Raw genomic sequence first — 17,363 nt, 5'->3', positions numbered from 1 at the left:
CGCTATTCAAGCCCCTCACTCTCATTACCCACATCGATTCCCGTCTGCCTTGACTCCACCATATATCAACGACTACAAGCCAAACCACTCATGGTCGGGTCATCGTGGTAACGGGGGCTCTGAGGATACTCTCTCCATGTCAACATCGTTGAGTGGAACTTCTCGTCCGGGTCACTCGACGCCTCAGATGTCGCCTGCACAGAGCTATCCTCCAATGCAACCACCGTACAGAAACAGCCCACGGGATGGCCCGCCAAACTCCACAGTATCACTTCCGCCGCTACGTCAGCTTTCTAAAACCCCGCCCACTCCTGATCGGAGGCATGGCAATCCCTTCGGTGTACACTCCATACTAAATCCTCAGGCTGAACTAGGGGATCAGCAACATAGTAGAAGGCGTAGTGCTTCCCAGATGGAATCACCGTCACCTGTTCACACACATCACTCGCAAAGCCTTCCATCCATCAGCCGACCGACGAGTGTGGACTCTACCCAAGAGGACCATAATGCCACAAACTCTTTTCATCCCCCCAGTCGACCTTCGATGAGGCACTTGTTGAGTCCAAAGTCCCCTAAGCTACATAGAGCTCAAAGCCACGGTTTCCTCAATGCACCGACAGGCACGATTGATGCTCATCAGTCGCCTTTTTTGACTGCCAACATCCGCCCAACCGATTCCATGACTTTGCAGCCAGCCCTACCTACCCCTCCTGCGGGTAATCGGCCTACCTACTTTCCTACAATGCCACCTACCGCTCCGACACCGCCACCGAACATAAAGCGAGAGATACGTCGTCCAAGTATGAACTTCCCGCAGTCTGGAAGCGCCAGTCCGATCAATCAGTACTCTCCCCATAGTCAAGCGGCCTCTGTGGCTTCCAGCCAGTATGAGTCGCAAAGTAATCAGGGAAACTACGCTCAAATGCACAATGCTAGGCACGGTTCCATTCCCATGGAAACAGAACGCAATAGCATGATTCCTATGGCGCCATCCAGCCAAAGCAGCATCCAGCTGATGACTATCAAGGGTCACCATGGACACCCGGTGCAGATTCCTGTCGATGTACAGGCTGCGTCTAAAGTGGCCGATGAAAAGAGGAGACGCAATGCTGGAGCATCTGCTCGGTTCCGTGCCAGGCGGAAGGAAAAGGAACGGGAAGCTTCTATGAGCATATCCAGGCTTGAACAACAAGTACGTGATGCTCTTGAAGACGCCGAATACTATCGACGTGAGCGAGACTACTTTAAGTCTGTTGTCTTTCAACAGCCGCACCCTGAAAGGCACTACGCGAGGCCACCTTCACCTCGACTTCGACGCATCTCCGTGGCGCCTTCCCTTGCCCCCTCATCTACCGATGGCCTCGGCTCGGATGGCTCATACGGAGATTTCGACGAGGAAGACGCGTACGAGGAGGAACGCAATGTACGAAGGAGAACCAGCAACTACCAGCCTCCTCCCGGCCCCCCGCCTACTACTTCGAATCCAACTACCACCGTTGGGACTGCAGTGAATGCTCCCCCAGCTCACGCTGCTTCCCCAGCACCGCAGTACGCAGCCCAACAGTCGAGCCACTTGCCGGGAACACGCCAGTCATCATCAGAACGACCTGCCTATCGTGACCCGCTAGCACCTCAATCTGGCCGTTACGATGAGCGTCACTGGGTCGCGGCTCAAAGCCAGGCCCGTTAACTTGCTTACTAAAAAAAACTCGGCTTCTTAGCCACCACTTGGCGCAGAGCGCCTTCATCTTCATTACTTTGTACATCTCTCTTTTAAATGCGAAAATGCATATTGCATCGGTGGACGATTTGATATTCTAGCAGTTACGCAAGCATAATGCGCGATATACCCCGAGGCAATGCTCTCAACCTCAACTCTTGTACAGCATCATCATCCTTTACATGATAATGCCTTTCCAACGCCAGCATCTAGATCACTATATCCTCACGGATACTTATTCATACTATTAGTGGATTGAAATCGCATCCAGGCATTAGTCCTGCGTCGCCTTGCTTCTCTGTCTGTATTGTAGGGTGCACTTGAACTGAGAACGGTCACGCGGCGATATACAATCAAATACAATGTATCTACAACATCCCGGAAGAGCATCACAAGCGTTTTGAAGTTGCCGGTTGATTTGTCGGCGTACTATTCATACGGCCAGTTTTCTTTAGTAGATACCCCAACGCTGAATACCAAACAGATGACTTTGTTGCGATTCTGATTCAGACCCACTCCGATCGTCACCTCGGGGCATCGCATGGTCACCGACCTCTCAACAACTCAGCCAAGACTGTGGAGAGAGGATGATTGCCCTCATTGCGTGTTAGCAGATCTTCCTGCTTGAAAGTGAATGTCTCAGTTTTCGGAGCAAGGTCGACAGATTCTTGCCGACCGAGGAGGGCTGACCTACGCCATTGCTTACGGGTGAAATGAAAGCTTTGCTTGCTGAGCCAGAGGCAGATCAGAGACGGACCTACTCTCAACCACTTCCCCGATACGCACTTAACTGAAATCCAGAACGTGTCTAGACCCAATGTGGCATCCCGGAGGAGGAGCATCATAAATCTACCATGATTGACAACGACCTGATACGATTTTCTTCCAGAGACGGTTTCACTCCTCACCAGCCACCTATGAGGCCATCAAGGACTCGAACGATTCCTGCATACCTGCTAGCCATTTGATCTGGCTCATTGATCCCCTTCAACCCCTCGACCATTGTGCTGGAAACGCTAAGTCGAAATCCAAAAGGGTGTTCTGCATGCATACTACCGGGCATCTCTCCGATACAGGCCGGTGACGGGGGGGTTGGCAGATCAAGGAGAACCATTCGCAAGCAGACTCATGAGCTCGTATATACATACAAGATGGTAGCGCGATTAGAAAAAAAACTGTGGTCCCGTCAGCCACAAGCCATCTGCTGCGGGACTCTGAATCAGAAAACCTCCGTTCAATCTGGGTGGCTTCAACTTAGAAGCTTTCGCGGAATCCAGCCGATGCCAAGTAACGCCTTGGTGCGAACTTACTGGAGGGACGGTCCGATTGTTTGGCCCGTCTTGTCCCCCTATTGTACTGGGATCCCCAGCCGTGCGGTCAACACCGAGGTCCTCGCACGAGGTTGGTGGCATTAAAGTCGGGGTGAGAGCCAGGGGGTGGTGAACGAGGGCCCAACATGCTGACGGCCCTAGAAAGAATGTGGCTTTATTAACATAGCTTGTGCCATAGTACGGCTGTCTTCCCCCCGAACCTAACTGTAGCCTGCTAGTCCCAACGGGGAGTCTGACGCTGACCGCTTCGGGACTTGGTTTCCCTGTCGGCAGTTATCCTGAGCACATACAGTACATACAGTAGGTTATTCTGGTACATATTGTGTATACAGCAATGCTACTTACTTCAAACATGAATGTGTCTGGCAAGCTGTGTGCAGGTAAAGCATAATGTTTGTGAATAGTCCGCATGAGATGGAGGTCTCGTGACCGGGCCTTACCAAATGAGGAACACGGAGCGAACAGAGCGTGCTCTCATGTGCTTTGTATTAGATAAGCGAGCTTTCCTTGGTCGAAGAGGAGGGGCTCGACGACGACCTCGGCCATACCTGCTGTACCCCAGAGTATATTTTGGTTTCACGTCTTGGTTTGTGTATCAACTCTTTCCCATCTTTGACTCACACTGCTGAAAAGGCGGCAGGTGACGTTTGGGCTGCTCCCGCGCCATTCGTGTCACCATCAATGGTGATGTACGTGGGTACTACTGGGTAGGCAGTGTACACAGGTAGGTTATCTTCTGCCGCCATGTCACGCTCGTCACCGTCCCCTCCTCCAAAAAGAAAAAGCACATGGCTTTAATATCGAAAGCATGACGCGATACTGATGCAAACCGGAATCTTCACCGCCAATTCGGCCTTTTCTTTTCAACGTATTCAGAATACGAGCCGTGTCGCTGTACATACGTCGCAATCGAGTTTTAGGTACATACTGTCATGTCTACAGTAGGAGACAAGGCACGTGGATGTGGGGACAGCCCAAGGCTGCGATTCAGCATCTCCACGTGCCCATGAATTCGTCATTGACCGGAACGCTCATCCCGCAACTGACCGATGTTCACAAAGCAAGGGTCCTTTGGTATTTCGTCTGCTATGGGCATGGATGTTCTGATATATCTCGGAGACAGAGGCCCTCTCCAATCACAGGCTGGTTTGCAAGGCTACTCCACCGATTTCCTCTGTGCTGGAATCGCGGCTGTCAGATATACTTATGTATGCAAGCCATGCCCAAGATCAGCAGCACGAGGGCCATGCCTTGACACTGCATGGTGGAGTACGATATGTATGCGGTATGTACACTACGATGGAGTATCACCCGCGATCCGCAAAATCATCTCGGCCCGACCTCGATGACAGACCGCGTTCGGTACGACCGTTGATAGGAGAAGGACAACCGTATACGGCCGGCGAGGATACCATGTCGTATCGATCAAGTCATGTTGCTTGTCGCAATGCACGGCTGGATCACTTTACTCGAGAGAGTGATGTACCCCTTCGTTTCGAGCCGTAGAGGTGCTCGTTGAGCAAGTGTCCCGAAGCAAGGAGCTCGAGCGAAAGGGTTGTACAGACTAGAGAGTACGTACATACTGTATACTGTATGTGCTGTACATGCACCAGCGGGGGCTGGTCCACCATGTCCCACCTCGACACGTGTATTGTACAATATACAGACATCTACACCGCATCTTCCCTTACTCTACGGGATCTGCACACGGAATGCCTCGTTATGGGGATTGACACCCAGGCTAGGATGTCTCGCGCCGTCGCCTTCCTCCGCTGCACGCAATTACTACGGCGTTTTTCACTATACATATGTAGCACATGCCTGAGGCGCCACAATCTCGACCCTCACGCTTCCACCACACCGTGTGTATCTCTCTCTCTGTGTGTGTGCACTCGAGGCAATTTATAGCTACTGCACTGTACATAATTCTGCGCGGCCCAAATTAGGCACTGGGTGCTGAGTACGGATCGGCTCACACTGTAAGTGATACATATTGTAGCCCAGTGCGCCGCCCCTCCTCCCCCCTATTCATCGGACGGAAGTAGCTTTTTGTTGCGTGCCGTCATCTTGAGTCCGTATTTCCAGATGCTGTATGTAGTCATGCTCAGCTCAGTGGCACTCGAGAGCGTAAGATTTGAGATGGGCCGCGGGGGGCAGCAAAGGGCGACCCCAGTCAGCGCTTATATGCAGGTAATGCTGGTAGCCGCCGGCTTGCGCAATATCAGCAGGTCGTCCCAATAAGTAGCTTTTCTCTTACCCATTTGCTCTTTTTTTTTCTTTGGAGGGGGTTGCACGGCAGTTGTTGAGAACATTCGTGGAAGTATCGACCCGTTGCTGACATTGTTGTCGCAGCATTTGGAAAACTCTGCAACCGTCACATCCGAAGCCGAAAAGGTTGCCAGTGTCATGATGTCCCTGCTGGTCACAGACTTGGGTACTACAGTTTAGGTTTTTTTTTGCAGGCATTGTGTTGATGTTCAATCACCGACATACATTGTATAGGCGCCCTACTAGACAGGAGGTCAAACCGAGAACTCACGCGAGCCACAGGACTTAACTCCGGATCCATGAGACAAAAGAGCGACGAGTGGGCGCAGGCGCGGGTTGTTGTCCAGCGGGACATGATTTCCAACTGAGACAAATGTCAGAACGAACCCGAGGTCTGGAATCTTGACCATGTCGCCGAACGTGGTGGCGCAGATCCAGGACATTGTCGAATAAACTTTGACAAAAGTGAAAAGTTCGCCAGTGTCCAACGCAGCGACCATCATCAGCATATACACACCCCCAATCTAATCTGATGCGATCAACCAGCATTCTCGAAATACACCACTTGACTGACGACCCCTTCCCCCTCCTCGCCCCCTTGACCACCACCTACACAGTACACACTACTGCACAGTAGGTCCAGCGAGGCCAGCCCTGCTGCAAGCCCGGCAAGCCCAGCGACAGACCCATGCGCGAGATATGCACGCAACAAGTCTCATAGCGTATGCATGCCCACCCCACCGGCCTTATCGAGCCCAGCACAGTGGTTCCTCCACACCCTCCGAGCTCGAGAGAGATGGGAGCCCGTCCATGCATGTCAGTACATAGCCGACTGGAAAGCCAGACAGCAACTCATGCCAAAACGAACGAGGAGCATCTGAACCCGCATGGGCGTCATGGTCATGTGAGAAAGTCAGCAGAGGGGAGAGAGAGAGAGAGAGAGAGCCGTGATGGGTGTCTGTGTGTCGGTAACCCGCTTTTATGGCACCATCACTTCGCTATTGCGACCTGTCTTCCACACCGACCAAGGAGCAAGAGTGCCCTGCTCGTAGCGATGGGAGGGTCCCGCGTAACCCTCCAATCACAAAATTCGTGCGACAATTTCTTTTTTTTTCCTCCAAGGGGGAGCGGGGGATGCACGAGTGTAGGGGGTGGGGAGGTGCCTGGTTGGTGGGCGCGGCCCGAATTCCTTCGGGGCAAAGTGACGAACGCACACGGCGCCGCACACAGGGTTTAACAAGCGCTGGTGTGTTCAAAGGCTAGGTAAACAGGGTATGTACAAGTATGGGGGAGTCCGGAGGGGGAGGGGAGAGGGGGGATGGGGGGGATGGGATGATGAATCATGGAACCATGAAGGGTCGAGATGGATGGGAGACGCGAGGGCTCGGTCCGGTTCGTTTGCTGACAGCGCACGCCTCGGCCCGTCCGAGAATTGGCTTTTTCTCTTTCATGCACGCTCGCACGCACGCACGCAAGACACTGGGCTTGTGAGCACACCGCTGAGGGTGTGCTGGTGCGCCTAATGGGTTTCGAGGCGGCAGGATGCCGTGGGACGCAATGCGGAAGACTCTTGACAGGGCGACATGGCAGCCTTGCCCCATGTTTTGCGGACGACGACGACAACGACGACGGTGATGATGATGATGTGGGTGTGAAAAGGGGGTGCGGCGACACGCGTTTGTCGCGATTGCCACCCTCTGCCAGCGCATACCGCGACTCTTGGGGCACTGAAGAAAACAAAAGGTCATATGGGAGGGAGGCTGTGGAGGGCATGGGAGCACATGTGTCGTTCATGGACCCAGACGCTGCTGCAGGTCTTGACAATATTGTATTCCCATGGGCCATGCTTTCGACGTGTTTTGTGTTTTCCTGCAAAGGCCTCAATAGTACATGAAGCAGTGCTCGTGCTCGTGACCATCCTGGGCAGCGTTCATGGATAGCTGTTCCTTTCAGGGAAAAGTTCCATGCAGAAATCATTGGGATGCGACTTGTTGCGCCTTGAAAGCCTACCATGGACTTTTTTCCCCTTGCCCATAATACAGCTCTGTTATACATACTGGAGGGAGGGGGGATGACCGCGTCATGTGCCAATAGACAAAGGCAGCACCTATTGAACACAATTCAGACGGGCCAACATCAAAAAGCATATTGGTACTAACAGGATGGAGAAGGCTAAGTTACAGCTGTGTAAATCTCATGCACAAAAAAGCAACATGTCACGAAAAACAGCGAGATTCACACCATCTCACACTTTCTACCTACTTGTACCATCAACAGTAGTACCTAGAACCATCTGTCTACCGTCCCCTGCCCCCAGCACTCTCCCCACCTACCACAACCAATCCGAAACCAAGTACAGTAAACCCCCCACCCCCGCGTACCCAAATACCGAGATAGTTACCGCAGCATGCGCAAATAAAAGCAAATCGACGAGAAGGGGTGTTTGTGGTCATGCTGGTGGAGGTAAACCGCCCCCCCCCCTCCAAAAAAAAACAAAGACGTATGCGGCGTCAGGATTAGCGAACATGTAGGATCTATTATACCCCCCCCCCTCGCCCGAAGGATTTCTTCTCTCTGGGACAGACCATGTTTCTGACAAAGTACTTACATGTATACAGTACAATAGGTACCGTCAGCATAGAGCATGTCCACATCTCCACTCGACTCCATCGTTTTCGCCAGGATACGCGAAAGATGAATTATTATCCAAGTCCCCACTGGGGCGCTGCATTGCGTTGCCCCAACCCAAGGTGGATAACATGGCTATCCGGCTAACATTACGGTATGAGTCGCTGCCGTTGGAGTGAAGTACTGTACGTAGGAATACACAAATATTATGGAAAGGTAGGTCTGCATGCTACATGACCAGCCGTACGGTTTCTCCCCCACCACATCCTCTATATTCCCCTCCGTATCCCGGCTCGTATTCCCAATCCATATTCCCAGAAGTCAGGGCGCCTGAAGGGTTCCGCGGAGGCATGTGGTAATTGTGGTCGTGTGAAGCGGAGCGGAGTGCCAGAGGATTCTCTGTCTAATCCTCCAGGCTGCGTAGGATTCTGCTTGCATGAAAGTATGCGGTGGGGGGTGTGCAGGAAAGGTACAGTGTGCGAGAAGGATGACCATCGTATGTTTGTGTGTGTGTGGATATCGCGAGCGACGATGGGGAGGGGTTTGTCCCAGCTCCAGCGTATGCATGTATGTATGTACACTGGGTACTGGGTACTGAGCCTACACATAGTAGGCCTGGTTGGAATATAGAGTGGGACCCACCGCTCATTCAAGCAGGTGTTAGTAGTATACAGTAGGTTTGATTCAGTAGGTAGAGTATATCCCTCATAGCCATGCATATGCGACTGTGCGCGTGCACATGGTATCCACCACGCTGTTCACCCAAAGGAACCCTACAGACAAATCCAAATTGGAAAAAGAGGGGAAAGGAACAAGCTGCGATCCACAGGGAACAAGAACCATCACGGGATCCTTACCATGACGATCCAATCTCCCCGTGCTTTTCCTTCTCTGATATTGGATTGCCCCTTTTACGCTTCATACAATGGCCACACACTACAGTGGCATCGCAACACGCACTTCAGTCCCATCCATCCAACCCCCCCGACCCCCCAAATCCCCCCTTTCACAAAAAAACTATCCTCTCCTTCCAGCACACAACGCATAAGGCATGACGCACAGCCCGCTCCCTCCCAACCCCCATCCCCTCCCTCCGCGGATGCACCACCCTCCGAATCCATAATCCCGCACATTCCCACCTCGTACATGGGCATACCGTATAGCGTATCCAAACCCGGTCTTTCGCCTCGCTCTCGCATAACGCACTACACACAGGAAATACATGTGTCTATCGATCGGCGGGTATACATGCAGTACCGGTGACTCAGGAGTACGAGAGCATGTACACATGACACGCGTGCGGTGTGTGGAACGAGGTGATAACTACTTGATGGTCGGGGATCCCTGGTCTGTAATCATGAAGCACAGCTCTAAGATGCCGAGTCTGAATGGAATGTTAGGGATGGGAAAGGCGTGCAGGGCGCGTTCCGTCTTTCTTTCCTTGGTCGTTGCCCATGTATACTATACACAACGAGACAAAGCTCCTGTCAAATCTTTACCTTCTCATTTCCCCTCTCCCCGCTTCTTTTCCAGCAGGTGACGTAGCTGCAGGGCGGGTTTCTGATCCCCAACTCACCCAAAACAGGCAGGAGAAATAGGTAAACCAAATCAAAGCAAGCCCTGCCTGCTGCCGTTTCTCTCCTCCCTACCTCCCAACAAAGATCCATGCATAAACGTGGACGTGGAATGGAGTGGGAAGAGGGGGACCGGGGCACCACATCAACCAGGCAATCAACCGCACAATGAACTGCTTCTGCCCCTAAAAAGGGGCGATTTATTTCTTGATTCCGTTCCGGCGGTGCGTGGGAGGAGTCGGCGTAGGTTTGGTCTGTTATTGGCTGGGCTGGGTTCGCTTGAATTTGCCTTGTTCAGGCACCAGCTGAAGTGGGATGATTGTGTCGGGCAAGGTCAGACGAGGCGAGGCGAGGCGGGATGGCGTGGTGTGGCGCGGGCGTCAGGTCAGCTTGCTGTGTGGACTTGGGAGCAGAATGCCCAAGAGGGAAAGAAGACAAAAGAGGAAGAAGGAGAAGAAGAAGAAAGATGCGAAGAGGGGCACCGTGAGACGGAGGGAGTGAGCAGTATGGTTGGTACTGGGCATTGAAGACGCATGGCGCATGTATGTACCCATGTATGTGTGTATGTACGGCTACGATGCAGTAGAATCGAGCACTCGCTCCGCTACCTACTCTACGTACCGAACGTAGCCCCCCGACTCTACTGTATGTATTGCCTCTGCCGCTGCGTCTGCCGTCCGGCACCCACACATGTACGCATATGCATACGCATACGGGAGCCGAACGGGCAGAGGCATTCCGGAGTAGAGTGAAAAAAGGCAACAAGGTGCGACCATCCAAGAATACACCCACGCACACGTGCATGATGCCACACCGATGGGAAAAGTACCCCCTGATTCCATGCACACTGACGGAAGATGACATCTGCGGGAACCGCATGCGGGTAAGCCAGCCCAGCGCACTACGGGATGCCGATAGATGACAGCCGTCATTTGTGTGACAGACATGGGCTGTTGGTATGCAGGTTCGGGGCAACATCTGCTTGTAGAGCCGCCCCAACTGCATCAAGGGTTAAGTCAGATGGTGTCAAAGAGCCGTGTGTGCGGTCGGTTTGTGTTGTCGCATGTGGAAGCAATCGAGCATTGGTGGCTTGATGCTGGGCGTGAGATGCATGCGAAGGGTCTGTCGCTGATGCTGATGCTGATGTTGACATCTGGAGACCGGTGATGTCACGTGTGATATGTGTATGCGAAACGCATTAAATCGGGTGCCTTGTGCAAGAGGTTACGCAAGGCGTCACAAGGCGTAGTACATACTACAATGCTACCACGACTGATCGTGAGGGACGGAGGCGTACTTGCACCGAAAAAGAAACGGGTACCAGCGATAGATGCGGTGTATGGCGATAGATGCGGTGTTTCATCCAGCGCCGACACCAAAGCGTGCGCGCAAAGTGTTGAGCCGGCGCAAGGTCTCTGGCATGTCGTTCATCCCGGCTTCTGAGCGAGTAAGGCGGTAGGCAGAGTAGTTTTTATTCTCCTGCAACAGCGTGTCGATGAGGGTGAAATGGCCAATGACGCATTGGCCCGAGGTCAAGATATCAAGGGCATCTGCATGCCTGTTCTCCGACGAACCAGGCGGCAACAATGCGTCCTCTTCTTCTTCTGCGTCTTCGCCGCCATCTAGATCAAGCCCGAGGTCTGACAAAGTATCGGTTCGGCGCAGTAGGCCTCGCTCTTCATCGTCCGCGTCTTGTCCTCGGGCGACTGCCTCCGTAGGCGCGGTTGTGCAACCGCCTGTTGACAGCCTTGCCAACTGCTTCTTCAGATGCCGTCTCTTGACATGCACGGAGACCATTGCCAGCTGCAGGAACAAGATGCAGAGGTCGAGTGCGCCCAGCTTCCATTTACTGGTTGGTCCTTGCTGTCCGATAAAGTCGATCATCAAGCCACCGTGGAGGTAGCCTCGGGTATCCTCGCCGGCCGAAGGAGCTGGATAGGTAAGATGCAGGAACAGGTTCATCAGAAAGGAGAAGAGCAGCAGTGGGAGGAAGGGCTTCGGTTCGTCTGGTGGCCGGTCGACGGCCGCAGTGTCGGGCATGGGCGTGAGGAGGGTGCCGTGAAGGAATGCCTTGACGGCCAGCCAGAAGAAGGAACAACTAAGTAGACACTTGTGAGCAGTTGTTCTGCGCGCCGTAGATGATGGGGGAGAAAAGAAAAGCACGCCTTACTCGAGATGGTAGACGGTGATGAGCTCCATGTAGACAACCATGTCCAGTTCGCGCAGAAGCTCATTCAGCATCCGTATCCGCTTCCTCTTCGCATCGAGTCGTCTTTCTCTTGCAGACTTCTGCCGTTCGCGCTCTTCTTCTGCTTCGTCTTCTTCTTCATCGACCCGTCTGAAGATGTGCTCTAGGTCTGCATGCTCGGATGAGACGCCGTCTCCATGTTGCCGTGCAGCCCGAGACGACTCGGCCTCGGCCTCATCGTTCATGGCGCAGCAAGGTTTCGGACTGCACCCACGTCTCTCATTGAAGGCGACGGTGCGGTAAGTCTGCTGTTGTGAAGTGATATCAGGTGTATGGATAGACAGACAGTTGGTTCAGGTTAGCATAGGACAAATGCGGAGGCCTACCAGCGATTTCCAAGGTCCCGGCGCTGGAACATCGAAAAGGGCCGATGACCGACGAGTGATGAGATAATCGATAGGTACAGCTCCGCAGCTACAGTAATTCACCTTCACCAGCCCATTACGGGGCCGTATAGAAAACTCTGGATTGTGATTTTGGGACTAGCATCGTCGGTCAATCGTCATCCTTTGGACCTCAAGACCCCCTCCCACTGCTACGATTCACTCTTGCGACACCTCCATTTACACCATCACACGACACCACCAAGCACCAAGTGCACCACCGCCTCCCATCATGTCGGGCAGCTTTGGTGGCCCGAACAGCGCACCACTCCCCTCTTCCTTTGACGAAAATGCGTACGGCACACCCCCTCCGCCATCCCTCCATCTCCCCTTTCCTGTCACCCGATAACTCACTCCCCACATCCTACCCACCATTCACATGCGAGGCCCCCTCACCACTAACCCCACCCCCAGCGATTTCTACAATGAAAACACCATCGACAAGATCTGGCGCCGCCTGCGCGAAGAGCCGCTCGTCCCCCTCGGCTGCGGCCTCACCGTCTGGGCCATTGTCGGCGCAACCCGCTCGATGCGCAAAGGCGACCACAAAGCCACAAACCTGTATTTCCGCCGCCGTCTGTACGCACAAGCGTTCACCATTGCCGTCTTGGTCGCCGGTAACATGTACTGGCAAAAAGACCGGTTGAAGCGCAAGGACTACGAGAAGCAAAAGGCGCAACAGGAACGGCTGGATAAGAGGGATAGGTGGTTGAGGGAGCTGGAGATGCGGGATGAGGAGGATAAAGCGTGGAAGGAGCGCTTGGTCAAGAGGAGGAGCGAGAGCGATTCGGGTGGCGAGGGCAAGGGGATCACGGACATGGTGAGAGAGAAGACCAAGGAGTTGAAGGAGAATGTGCAGGAGCGTTAAGAACCGTGATGTTCCATTGCGTATGGTGGATATATATCGAAACAAGGGGAGGAAAAGAAGGGGAGGTTTGAAAGGTGAAACAAAGCCCCCATGACACGAACATCCGTTTAATGCAGGCACGTTACTCGACTGTTTCCATGCTACGTCCTTAAAAACTCTTTTCACGTTTTCACTGTAGATTCTTCTTTTATTTGACCACAATTATACAAATTCACTCACCTCTTTTTGATTCCAACATAGTATAAATCGCCAGTGCTGTCAATCCCTACTCCAAATTTGGGATTCAAACATAGTGAAGACTCTCTTAAACTACTATTCGCATCTCAAGCCCAACAAACTTCGTGCGCCACCCACCCCCTATTCCTTCTACTCCGCGATATACCTTACCCGTGTCTAATCCCCACCCGTCTTCTTCTAGCGCAGGCAGTGCAATATAGCGCAACACGGCAGAGCAGCGCAGAGAATCGAGGACGAGTGATGTAGAGAGTCAGTACCATACCTCAAGTTTGACCACATTGACTCCGCATCTCTCTAGCCCCTCGCCCTCCTAAGCTCTTAAGATACAGCGGAAGCAGGTCTCTCAACTGTATCACTAATCTTTTGCTCTCTATTCCACCTCTCTCCACTCTCCCCTCTCCCAGCACCCCATACTCCCTCCCCCATAACCCACAGCATTACCTAGCACCTCCTAACCACCTACATCCCCACATCCATCCCAAACCTATGTGACCGAATCCACCAAGACAAATAAGAATAATATAACAAGTCTAAATACGCAATGTACTTGGATTATAGTACTTTAGGTGATATAGTCTATTTCATCCTTGGCTCATTAAAAAAAATTAGTAATGTGACTACTGGGAGTTTGTACTTAATTTACTTCTTCTGATTTCTTCGATGTGGTGGAGATTTTCCTGTTGTTTTGGGAAGGTGTGTTTGTCTGGAGTTTTTTATAAGAGTAGGAATGAAGAAATTATGGCGAGCGTTGGATGGAAAATTATGTTATATACATCATTCGACAGGGAAAGACGCGACATGTATTTGACACAGGGTTAGCCATTGGGAGAAGTCGAATCGATTGTACTTTTAGCATGCACAAAGCTGGTATAAAGAGTCATGTGCAGAGGGATATAAATACTATGCACTCGTTACGTCGTAGCATTATGTAAATGGCAAACTTTCCTTTCTTACATTTTCCCCAATCCGCCTGCTAGCCCTTCAATCAACAACCTCCAACATCCCATACGCCTTATTTTCCACAGACTTCCGCACCAAATCCATTGGCTCCATTTTGCTCTTCACATTCATCACTTTTGTCATGCCTTGCTCTCCTTCCTCCCCTCCAATCTCTTCCTCGATATACTCCTCCACACTGTCAAACGCGCCGCTCTCCAGAAACGCTCTTAGCATACCCTGTGAATATCCAGATACAAGCGCCGTATCGCTATCGTCCACTGTAACCGGCTTCTCCGTCGCACTTGACGCCAGATTCCAGAAGATGAGGCGCGGCATGTCGTAGCCAGCTTCTTTGTACTTGGCCTTGATGCGGTCGTACGATGTCGTCCAGCGATCGTTGTCGTCGTGCGCTTGATCAAATTGCATGTCGCTGAAGACAAAGACTTGTTTCACCATTTCTCCCGCCCTGAGCTTATTTGCAACCGCCATGGGAAGAATGACATCTTCGAACACAGCCGTGAAGTCGGTATTCATGCCCCAATCGGCCGAGGTTGTGTATTGTACCTTCTCTACGAGCCCTTCTGGAACATCTGCACTGCCAGCAAAGGACATGTAGCGCGGGACACTAGTGAACGTTATGAAGCCGTTACCAAAGGGGGGCGCTGTAACTTCGGCAATCAGCAGGGATAGGCCGATAGCAGAGTCCATCGGACAGGAACCGTCCTTGAAAGAAGGGTGACTCATGCTGCCGCTAACGTCGCAGACAGCAATAGAGGACTCGAGGCAGCCCGCATTCTGCACACGTTTGACGAGCGTAGCCCACTGACCGTTGACAAGCTCTGCCATCATTTCTGCTGTGACTCTATCTTTGATAGTTTTGACAGTGGCGCCACGAGCGATAGGAGTGTACATGCGTGCTGCTATCGAGCGGGCTTTCGAGACCAGAGTTGAAGGCAGCAGAGTCGCTCCAGAGATGGTTGCAGTTCCCTGTGAGACCTTTTTGACATATTCCATGAAATGATCCAGGTCCTTCTGCATGAAGAGGGCGGAGTAACGATCCAGAGCTAATGAAGACAGACGTTCATAGTTGATGTTCTCAAAGGTCTCTGCCACTATGTCCCGCTCGACGATGTGGAGAGCCTTGCGTAGGGGGGAGGCGTATTGCTTGCGGTAGAGCTCGCGAACGTGGCGAAGATACAGTTCGCGGTTAGTAGCATCCGGGCAGTAGAGAGCGGAGTCTGGAAACAGAATCTCTGCAATTGAAGATAGGATGAAGGTGTGCTTGTCGTGAAACTCGCCAGCCGAGGGAGCCCACTTGGCAGCCAGTGAAAGCTTGCTGAGATCTGAATCGATGCCCGAGTCAAGAAGGGCTTTGTCCTGTTTCAGTTGGTCCGCAAAGAGTCTCGCAACACTAATGTGCAGAGCTCTATAGAACGAGTCATGCTTCAGCTTGAGTTGAATTCGCTCGTTTTGTTCCCTGTTCTTCTTTTGCCTCAATTTCTTTGCGGCGAGAGCATCCCAGGTGCGCTTACGTTTACCAGTTGAGGTATTATCTGGCTTTTGATTGAGGAGCGCAGATGGGTCGCCTTCGAGATTGAGCTGATCCTTCGCTGCTAATACAACAAGGTTGAGAAGATCCTTCCAATAACCATGGGAGACACCAAAGCGTACCTCGTTGGCGTTCTCGGGGTCCATCTCATGGGCGTCGACCATATCAAGATCTTGGTGCAGGCTCATGCTCTTTTCCTTATCGTCTGGTTTGGGCGCCTTTTTCGCAATCACTGGTCGCACAAACCATTTCAGATTGGCAAGGAGGGTCAGAGGATGAGTCTCAGCTAGCCAGCCAAACGCCTTGTATGATGCCACTCTGTTCGACTTGCCAAGGTGTATGCTTCGGGCATTGAAGATCATCTTGAGCGTCATCAGCGGGTCTTCGCACCAGGCATTTTCAAGGAGTGGTTTCAGTTTATTGTTCGTCGTGTTCTCACCAAGATCATAGAATAGATCGACGAGCGGATTCTTCGAAGAGATGTTGGTGACATCAGCGTTCTCGGTGAGGGTCTTGTTCTTTGCAGCAAGATTCTTAGATGTACGATGGCAAGCGGTATGTTTCTCCAAGCCATACAAGAATAGTGCCTTTTGTAAGCGGAGGCTGTCAGTCTCGACCGAACTTTTTCGCTCCAGGCCTATGGTACTCACAGGTTGAAGACTAGTCATGACACTTGCCATTTCTTTGATTACTGTGATGTCGTCCTCGCGCTCGTCTATGGCTGTCGAGCCGACATCTTTCTTGAGCCAGGCCTCGAACTCAGATTGCTGCATGAAGAGAGCAAGGTCTGTGGGTAGTACAACAGGGAAGGAAGAGTTCAAGGGCGAGTGTTGGGACGTATGAGCCGAACTATTCGCCATGTTTGCGACTGGTCTACTTATGTCGCTTGCACGAGGGGAGGGGGTATGTAGAAGCGACTGACAGGCAGTCTGTAGTAAGCACTGGGCAGGCCTATCAGGTGGAGTATGAAGGGATGGGGGAGCGTGGAGGAGAAGGATGGCTAGAATCAGGGGTTGGAGAGGTCAGTCAGGCAAGTGAAGTACGACAGACAGAAGTATGTCAACGCCGACTGCGCTAATTGGGCATTTGGGAAAGTGCAGAAGGGCAGCCACAGACTGTGGTTGCCTATTCTTCGCCGTCCTGCAGTCTATAGTCTACAGCAAAGAAGGGCTGAAGATCGACAAGAAGCAAACATGGAAAAGGGCGTAGGCCACTGCTACGTGGAGAGAGAGAGAGGGAGGGAGAGAGAGGGTTGCTTGCCGATGACATTTACTACTTAGACCATGTTTACTAACAGGTGCCAGAAGGAAGTAAATGCGTGGTGTTGGTGTTGGTATTGTTGATACCTTGGTTGATGTCTTCCTATCCATCATGGTCCAGCATAGGCTTAGTCATCCTCTGCCACGTGATCTATTCAGCAGCGAAGGTCTGCACTCTATCACCATCTGGTTGTTGTAGAATTTGGCTGTATTCAAGCTCATGGGCCTAAAGTATTAGGGGGGGGGGGGGGAGAGTGCGTATGTGTGAGTTTGTGTGCGTCATGTTCTGGCTGGGTAAAGGCTACCTATGATGGTACAAGACTACTGGGAAACAAGTCCATACATGGCACAGAGCGGGT

At 52.2% G+C, this 17,363-nt stretch overlaps 7 protein-coding genes across 7 annotated transcripts; 3 read left to right on the top strand and 4 right to left on the bottom strand.

The window, feature by feature from the left end:
- Positions 1-136: 136 nt before the first annotated feature.
- IAQ61_009344 (uncharacterized protein) lies at positions 137-1,690 on the top strand (the record flags this gene model as incomplete). Its single annotated transcript, XM_003838090.2, has 1 exon — positions 137-1,690. One exon carries the CDS (start codon positions 137-139, stop codon positions 1,688-1,690), a length of 1,554 nt encoding a protein of 517 aa, XP_003838138.2.
- Positions 1,691-2,284: 594 nt separating this feature from the next.
- IAQ61_009343 (uncharacterized protein) lies at positions 2,285-3,132 on the bottom strand (the record flags this gene model as incomplete). Its single annotated transcript, XM_066098352.1, has 7 exons — positions 2,285-2,316; positions 2,415-2,449; positions 2,507-2,569; positions 2,674-2,727; positions 2,869-2,895; positions 2,949-2,959; positions 3,031-3,132. The coding sequence occupies 7 exons, from the start codon at positions 3,130-3,132 to the stop codon at positions 2,285-2,287; spliced, it is 324 nt and encodes a 107-aa protein (XP_065951511.1).
- Positions 3,133-5,160: 2,028 nt separating this feature from the next.
- IAQ61_009342 (uncharacterized protein) lies at positions 5,161-5,674 on the bottom strand (the record flags this gene model as incomplete). Its single annotated transcript, XM_066098351.1, has 4 exons — positions 5,161-5,261; positions 5,309-5,480; positions 5,545-5,561; positions 5,605-5,674. The coding sequence occupies 4 exons, from the start codon at positions 5,672-5,674 to the stop codon at positions 5,161-5,163; spliced, it is 360 nt and encodes a 119-aa protein (XP_065951510.1).
- A 1,167-nt stretch (positions 5,675-6,841) lies between these two features.
- Positions 6,842-7,213, top strand: IAQ61_009341 (uncharacterized protein; the record flags this gene model as incomplete). The annotated part of the gene is made up of 1 exon (XM_003838087.1): positions 6,842-7,213. The coding sequence occupies one exon, from the start codon at positions 6,842-6,844 to the stop codon at positions 7,211-7,213; it is 372 nt and encodes a 123-aa protein (XP_003838135.1).
- A 672-nt stretch (positions 7,214-7,885) lies between these two features.
- On the bottom strand, positions 7,886-12,140 carry IAQ61_009340 (uncharacterized protein). Its single transcript, XM_003838085.2, has 2 exons — positions 11,692-12,140; positions 7,886-11,619 (listed from the first exon to the last, which is right to left on the bottom strand). Exons 1-2 carry the CDS (start codon positions 11,952-11,954, stop codon positions 10,881-10,883), a joined length of 1,002 nt encoding a protein of 333 aa, XP_003838133.2. The 5' UTR covers positions 11,955-12,140; the 3' UTR covers positions 7,886-10,880.
- On the top strand, positions 12,141-13,272 carry RCF1 (Respiratory supercomplex factor 1, mitochondrial). Its single transcript, XM_003838084.2, has 2 exons — positions 12,141-12,446; positions 12,567-13,272. The coding sequence occupies exons 1-2, from the start codon at positions 12,385-12,387 to the stop codon at positions 13,018-13,020; spliced, it is 516 nt and encodes a 171-aa protein (XP_003838132.2). The 5' UTR covers positions 12,141-12,384; the 3' UTR covers positions 13,021-13,272.
- Positions 13,273-14,238: 966 nt separating this feature from the next.
- Positions 14,239-16,605, bottom strand: IAQ61_009338 (uncharacterized protein; the record flags this gene model as incomplete). The annotated part of the gene is made up of 2 exons (XM_066098350.1): positions 14,239-16,332; positions 16,396-16,605. 2 exons carry the CDS (start codon positions 16,603-16,605, stop codon positions 14,239-14,241), a joined length of 2,304 nt encoding a protein of 767 aa, XP_065951509.1.
- Between the last annotated feature and the right edge of the window lie 758 nt (positions 16,606-17,363).

Source organism: Plenodomus lingam, assembly GCF_022343315.1.
Source record: "Plenodomus lingam strain CAN1 chromosome Unknown contig_6, whole genome shotgun sequence".
NCBI lineage: Eukaryota > Fungi > Ascomycota > Dothideomycetes > Pleosporales > Leptosphaeriaceae > Plenodomus > Plenodomus lingam.
The sequence above is the reverse complement of the archived record's forward strand: the minus strand, read 5'-3'. Positions and strand labels throughout refer to the sequence as shown.